Raw genomic sequence first — 7,772 nt, 5'->3', positions numbered from 1 at the left:
CCACTCGCGCAGGGTGACGGAGCACCAACCACTCGCGCAGGGTGACGGAGCACCAACCACTCGCGCAGGGTGACGGAGCACCAACCACTCGCGCAGGGTGACGGAGCACCAACCACTCGCGCAGGGTGACGGAGCACCAACCACTCGCGCAGGGTGACGGAGCACCAACCACTCGCGCAGGGTGACGGAGCACCAACCACTCGCGCAGGGTGACGGAGCACCAACCACTCGCGCAGGGTGACGGAGCACCAACCACTCGCGCAGGGTGACGGAGCACCAACCACTCGCGCAGGGTGACGGAGCACCAACCACTCGCGCAGGGTGACGGAGCACCAACCACTCGCGCAGGGTGACGGAGCACCAACCACTCGCGCAGGGTGACGGAGCACCAACCACTCGCGCAGGGTGACGGAGCACCAACCACTCGCGCAGGGTGACGGAGCACCAACCACTCGCGCAGGGTGACGGAGCACCAACCACTCGCGCAGGGTGACGGAGCACCAACCACTCGCGCAGGGTGACGGAGCACCAACCACTCGCGCAGGGTGACGGAGCACCAACCACTCGCGCAGGGTGACGGAGCACCAACCACTCGCGCAGGGTGACGGAGCACCAACCACTCGCGCAGGGTGACGGAGCACCAACCACTCGCGCAGGGTGACGGAGCACCAACCACTCGCGCAGGGTGACGGAGCACCAACCACTCGCGCAGGGTGACGGAGCACCAACCACTCGCGCAGGGTGACGGAGCACCAACCACTCGCGCAGGGTGACGGAGCACCAACCACTCGCGCAGGGTGACGGAGCACCAACCACTCGCGCAGGGTGACGGAGCACCAACCACTCGCGCAGGGTGACGGAGCACCAACCACTCGCGCAGGGTGACGGAGCACCAACCACTCGCGCAGGGTGACGGAGCACCAACCACTCGCGCAGGGTGACGGAGCACCAACCACTCGCGCAGGGTGACGGAGCACCAACCACTCGCGCAGGGTGACGGAGCACCAACCACTCGCGCAGGGTGACGGAGCACCAACCACTCGCGCAGGGTGACGGAGCACCAACCACTCGCGCAGGGTGACGGAGCACCAACCACTCGCGCAGGGTGACGGAGCACCAACCACTCGCGCAGGGTGACGGAGCACCAACCACTCGCGCAGGGTGACGGAGCACCAACCACTCGCGCAGGGTGACGGAGCACCAACCACTCGCGCAGGGTGACGGAGCACCAACCACTCGCGCAGGGTGACGGAGCACCAACCACTCGCGCAGGGTGACGGAGCACCAACCACTCGCGCAGGGTGACGGAGCACCAACCACTCGCGCAGGGTGACGGAGCACCAACCACTCGCGCAGGGTGACGGAGCACCAACCACTCGCGCAGGGTGACGGAGCACCAACCACTCGCGCAGGGTGACGGAGCACCAACCACTCGCGCAGGGTGACGGAGCACCAACCACTCGCGCAGGGTGACGGAGCACCAACCACTCGCGCAGGGTGACGGAGCACCAACCACTCGCGCAGGGTGACGGAGCACCAACCACTCGCGCAGGGTGACGGAGCACCAACCACTCGCGCAGGGTGACGGAGCACCAACCACTCGCGCAGGGTGACGGAGCACCAACCACTCGCGCAGGGTGACGGAGCACCAACCACTCGCGCAGGGTGACGGAGCACCAACCACTCGCGCAGGGTGACGGAGCACCAACCACTCGCGCAGGGTGACGGAGCACCAACCACTCGCGCAGGGTGACGGAGCACCAACCACTCGCGCAGGGTGACGGAGCACCAACCACTCGCGCAGGGTGACGGAGCACCAACCACTCGCGCAGGGTGACGGAGCACCAACCACTCGCGCAGGGTGACGGAGCACCAACCACTCGCGCAGGGTGACGGAGCACCAACCACTCGCGCAGGGTGACGGAGCACCAACCACTCGCGCAGGGTGACGGAGCACCAACCACTCGCGCAGGGTGACGGAGCACCAACCACTCGCGCAGGGTGACGGAGCACCAACCACTCTCGCAGGGTGACGGAGCACCAACCACTCGCGCAGGGTGACGGAGCACCAACCACTCGCGCAGGGTGACGTGGCGCAGCAAAAGCGTCCACAGAGTGAACAATTCGCTCAGAACAACGTAGCGCGGCAACACTGTCGACAATGGGTGCTCGGCAAGTGGCTTAAGCACTCATGCAAGCACTCCAATTAAATGGTTGATAAGGAAAGGTTGGCCAGGCTGTCAATGCATACCACAAAGGATCCCGTTAACTTTAAAGCCCGTCTTCTCTGCGCACGCAGCAGTTAATGAAATAAAATGAATCAATTAAATAAAATGATTTTATCCACAAAAGTGTTTCCTCTTAATGCAGAACAACCCTGGAGACATCGCAAAGTTCAATCGCCTGTGAAATAAGCATCGTAGAAAATGCGCCATTTTACCTGCTTGTCTGTGCACGTTACATCGGTTCAGAGTCTGCATAAACGTTATAACTTTATTTTAAAACGTCCGTTTTTTTACCAGATTGGCTTTGATTCCCCGTAGAGCATGTCGCGAAATCTCTGAAAATATTGGCACAGATCTGGCAGACGCTATAGATCGGCAGTCCCGCTGGGAGACAGGGCACGAGGTCGAGCAGTGAATGCATTAAATCATTTCGCTCACTTTTTGATATAAATCATATAGGAAATTTCACTTTTTCTTGTGTATGTATGGAGGAGGGAACATAGCCTTGCTTTCTTAAAGTAAATAGGTATATTGGCTTCGTGATAAGATTCATTATTTCTTTAAATTATCAGATTTCACAACAGATTGACACTTATTGAGTCCAGACGATATCCGATCCTCAAAACCAAAATATTTCGAAGATCTACTTTAATTAATCCGTGAGAGTAGATTGTGAAAAATCGTATCATATAATGCGTGAAATTGCTCCAAGCTCCTAATTTGAAAACTATACTACTTACAAAAGCGATGTATACAACGATTTGTGGCTATGATGAACAGGCATTCGATGTGTGCGGAAAGTGAAAAAAAACACTTTATCGTTAAGAAATCGTTGCGGCCTGTTCCGAGTCAAAGCGTGGTTGAGCAGGCCAAAAAAGCATCGCGGCTTCAGAACCCAGCGAGGTTACACAGGAAACGCCTGAAGACCCAGAGAGTGGTGGCCGAGGAACGCCTGATGAAGGATAAAATTAAATAATTCCGTTAATTATCTTCAAAAGGAGTGTTTTAATTAAGCCAAACACCCAATTTTCACTCTTGCACTTCCTTGGAGTTTTCTTCGTATGCATGCAAAGTTTCAGGCTCCTAGGTTTTATGGTTTTGCAGTTATAGAGGAGATACACACACTGCCTTTTATTAAAATAGATTTGTGCGTTCATCTGTAACATCTGGGTACTCACCTGTCTTTGAAACTACGGCCAACAATGTTGTCCAAGTCTGAGTTACTGGCAAGCGAAGCTCGACTCCACTGCAGCAAAGCCTGTAAAGAGACATTCTGTATTAGTGTTAGACAACGTTTTTTTCTGCCCGATCTCCATGAGCAAATTATGCCTGTCATAAATCTCGGAATACTGTGCAAGAAGTCACATACCAAGATGCTGTGAGCATTAACCTGCATCCTTAAATCCTTCAACAATGCTTTACAGTTTTTAAATTAGCCTTAAATTTATCTTGAACAGACCATCTGTTTAAGGATACAAATGTGGAAGGACTAAATGCCGACATGTACGCAAGGAGCCACAGCAGTATTGTCGATAGGAGAGGCACAGTTCTGGCTTTGTATGTTGTTGATGTGGTAAGCAGCTCATCTGGGCAGGAATGCTCAGATCAGATCATAAACCATGCTCTGTAGTCCATGCCTGGTGTTTGCTTAATGGTTAGGGTGGCGGGCTTTGGATCCTTGGGTCCTGAGTTCAAATCCGGCTCAGCTGTTGAATTAATATCAGGTGGGGTTAACTCGGCCTGTCATCCTTCCGAGGTCGGCAAAATGAGTTCCAGCATGCTGGTATACTGCGTCGGAGTGGCGACCCATCCAGGATTGTGCCCAATAGCCAAGGAGACTGCTTCGGTAGCACCAACGCTCTGCACAGAGTATGGTCCCAATCTCCTCCTCCTATAGTCTATACAAAGCGTCCGTTCTGCCAAAGTAGTTTCTGTGGCTGGGATTACAATCCTGGATGGGTTGCCATTCCAACACAGGAAGTCAGGACAGGAATTTGTAATTTGTTCAGGGTGCGACGACAGCTCGCATACTCTTCACGAAGGACACTGTATGATGTTTAACCGCCACCAATGATGCTTAGTGACAAGATAACCTAAAAGTTGGGAATATGAATTACTTTGGTTTGCAAGATGAGGGTGTAGAAAGGAAGATGAGACTAAAGATTTTAAAAACAATGAAGACATTTAAAGTGTTGGTGCCGGATGCAATGTGTATGTAAGTAAACAAGGATGTAAGTAAGATAAAGTTTTGTTGTGGTAGCCATGGCAACTCAGCAAATTGTGTGCAGTAACAGAATGGGTAAGATGTAGGTTAAACACAAGTAAAAAGACCAAAGCAAAGTTTATGTAAATAAAATATGGAGACAAAGTAAAAGCATTTTAGGTTATTTGAATCATATAAATGTGGACACCAAAGGTCATAAGAAGCAAGATGGAATGTCAATGTAACAGTCACAAGGGGACACACTCAACAAAAATCGAGTTTCTATGATGTGCAGTGCCTTCAGAAAGTGCTCACACCCCGTGACTTTTTCACATTTTGTTGTTACAGCCTGAATTTAAAATTGACTAAATTTTTTAAAAAAAATTCACTGATCTACATAAAATACCAAAGCCCAGACTTTAATCCCATTGAGAATCTGTCGAAAGATTTGAAGATTGCTGTTCACCGGTGCTGCCCATCCAGCTTGACAGAGATTGAGCAAATCTGCAAGGAAGAATTGGGAGAACCTCCCCAAATCCAGAGGTGCAAAGCTGATACAGATATATCCAAGAAGACTGGAAGCTGTAATCACTGTCAAAGGCACTTCAACAAAGTATTGACTCAGGGGGATTGAATACTTATTGACGCAGGACGTTTCAGCTTTTCATTTTTAATAACTTTGTAAAAAAAAATTCTAAAAACACGTTTTCACTTTGTCATTATGGGGTATTTTGTGTAGATCGGTGACAAAAAAAAAATCTCAATTTAATCCATTTTCAACTCAGGCTGTAACACAACAAAATGTGACAAAAGTCAAGGGGTGACAAATGTGACAAAAGTCTCCAAATTTAATGATCAAAATGTTTTAAGGGTGGCACATTTATGATGCAACACTTTTCAAGGTGGTGTACCTCAAACAAAGGGAAACCCGAGACTGAAAAAGGCCACTTGGCCCAACAATTCCATTATTTTCATCCTCTTCTCCCCCCGTTTGTGGAACCGCGTTTCAGAAGCAGTTCAATCCCAGCCTTCCATCCACGGCGTCGGGTACCTACTCACCGTCTTTTCAACCTCCATTAACCCAGCATAATAAATAACCATTCCTTCCACGCCGTGAGGCACATGGAGTTGCCGAGGCAATTTCATTTGGCTGAGGAGTGCAGTCCTGCACGGGTCGCCACTCCGACATCCGATACTCGGAATGGCTTTAAATTACTCCAGTGAGCTGGTAGTCATTTTTCCGACCTCAGAAGGATGACAGGCTGAATCAACCCACCTGGTGTTATTTCAACGACACAAAAGGCTCAAACTCAAGACCTTAAAGATCATAAGCTAGCCTCCTTAACCTTTAAGCCGACACCAGGCTAAACCCGACTTTCTCTCCTCCACCCCACTCATCCCCCGAGCTTGTTGCCATTTTGACCTCCGTCACGTCACTCTTCCATGACGAAATACTTTGAATGCAAAAACAACGCAGCCAGTTTATTTGTAATTAATTATTTATTTTGGTTGACCGATTACTGCAACGGGTCGAGTCCGCCAACTCCAGTCATGACAACCGTCCCGGCATCTATCGGTGTGGCCACGAGGTTGTGGACACGCGAGGGTCACCTGCCCAGAGATGAGCAGGATTGCCAAGGTGAGTGCCAGTGATATCAACAAACAGCAGGAGAGGGCGAAGGTCCTTGACAGGAAGCTGTAAACTCTTCTCTGAAACTGCTTCATGGTGGTTCTGATCAACATACCTGAGGGACAGAGAAAGCAGAGAGAGGGACAGACCTGAATAATCTCCTCAGCCATCCAACTCGGCACCATATATCATCAAAGGCCCAACCACTGAATCGCAAAACCTCTCCGAACGGGCAGAGGCTCTCAGGTGGACCTCGAGTCACGTGCAACAATTGTAAAAGCTGACGTTAACAACCAGACAACGTCACGTGACGCAGAATTCAATCATTGTAATTGACAATACACAGGGTTTGATGCAAGGAGTGAAGGAATGAGCATCATGAAGACATTCGAGGATGTAAGCTGAGGTGGAAATAATTAAATGAATGGCCAAGATTCGTGTAATAAACCACCTGTGAGATTAACCAATTCGTTTACCACTCAACGCTGCACTCGTGACTCGATCCGCATCAGCCCGAGCCGTGTCCCAACGGCTTTAGTTCGCGAAGCAGGTCACGAACCCCGAGCTTGTCGTCATTATCAACAATTCCACTCAGAACACCATCGATAGTTCGTGCAATCGACATGCATCTTGTAATCGATCGCCGAGCGAGTCGTTCTGGGATCAACCCGGAAGTGTCGTGTTGCAAGGACAAGGGGTGACGAATCAATCGCCGAGCGAGTCGTTCTGAAATCCAGCCGGAAGTGTCGTGTTGCAAGGACAAGGGGAGACGAATCAATCACCGAGCACTTTAGTCCTGATGAGTGAAGTGTGAGAATTATACTTTAAAAAAAAATTGTGTATTTGTAACGGTTATATTTAACCGGTACTGGTCAATTACCCTGACGCTATTTTACCGGTTAAGATACTTCGTTGTCTGCTGGTGGTTGGTATGAAAACGTCACTTCCTGCAGTGAGGGGAAAACGAAATAAAAAAAAAATGCGAGCTATCGCCGGCACCCTTCAGAGCCAAAGTATTGCACGAACCATTACACCGTCGTCTTTTTCTTTTGCGGATCGTCTCTCTTTTTTTGTTGGTGGGGACCTCGTAAAGGGGTGTTGTGTGGTCGATGTGTGTTTTAAACCAAGCCCATGCCCCCTCCCCTGAGTGGGGGGGGGGTGGAGGGGGAGAAGAAGAAAAAGATACAAAAACTTTAAAATGTAAAAAAATTGATTAAAAAAAATACAACAAGGCATGATCAGGTCAACAAGGCATGATCAGGTCAACATGGTCAACAAGGCATGATATGGTCAACATGGTCAACAAGGCATGATCAGGTCAACAAGGTCAACAAGGCATGATCAGGTCAACAAGGTCAACAAGGCATGATAAGGTGAACAAGGCATGATCAGGTCAACAAGGTCAACAAGGCATGATCAGGTCAACAAGGTCAACAAGGCATGATAAGGTGAACAAGGCATGATCAGGTCAACATGGTCAACAAGGCATGATCAGGTCAACAAGGTCAACAAGGCATGATAAAGTCAACAAGGCATGATAAGGTCAACAAGGTCAACAAGGCATGATAAGGTCAACAAGGCATGATCAGGTCAACAAGATCAAGGCATGATCAGGTCAACAAGGTCAACAAGGCATGATAAGGTCAACAAGGTCAACAAGGCATGATAAGGTCAACAAGGCATGATGAGGTCAACAAGGCATGATAAGGTCAAC

General features: G+C 49.9%; 1 protein-coding gene across 3 annotated transcripts in view; it reads right to left on the bottom strand.

The window, feature by feature from the left end:
• GNPTAB (N-acetylglucosamine-1-phosphate transferase subunits alpha and beta) overlaps nucleotides 1–6,759 on the bottom strand; it is an 80,519-nt gene extending 73,760 nt beyond the window's left edge. The window contains exons 1-3 of one of the 3 annotated variants that reach the window (XM_085874970.1): nucleotides 6,510–6,759; nucleotides 6,040–6,173; nucleotides 3,404–3,483 (exon numbers count right to left, since the gene is read on the bottom strand). In XM_085874970.1, the coding sequence (XP_085731096.1) occupies nucleotides 3,404–3,483; nucleotides 6,040–6,171 (212 nt within the window). In that variant the 5' untranslated portion in view covers nucleotides 6,172–6,173; nucleotides 6,510–6,759. The remainder of the gene's footprint in view (nucleotides 1–3,403; nucleotides 3,484–6,039; nucleotides 6,174–6,509) is intronic. The other 2 variants (XM_085874969.1, XM_085874971.1) reach the window with 2 other exon arrangements.
• Nucleotides 6,760–7,772: the final 1,013 nt, after the last annotated feature.

Source organism: Eptatretus burgeri, chromosome 3 (assembly GCF_056783735.1).
Source record: "Eptatretus burgeri isolate ZD-2024b chromosome 3, Ebu_testis_v1, whole genome shotgun sequence".
Classification (NCBI taxonomy): Eukaryota; Metazoa; Chordata; class Myxini; order Myxiniformes; family Myxinidae; genus Eptatretus; species Eptatretus burgeri.
The sequence above is the reverse complement of the archived record's forward strand: the minus strand, read 5'-3'. Positions and strand labels throughout refer to the sequence as shown.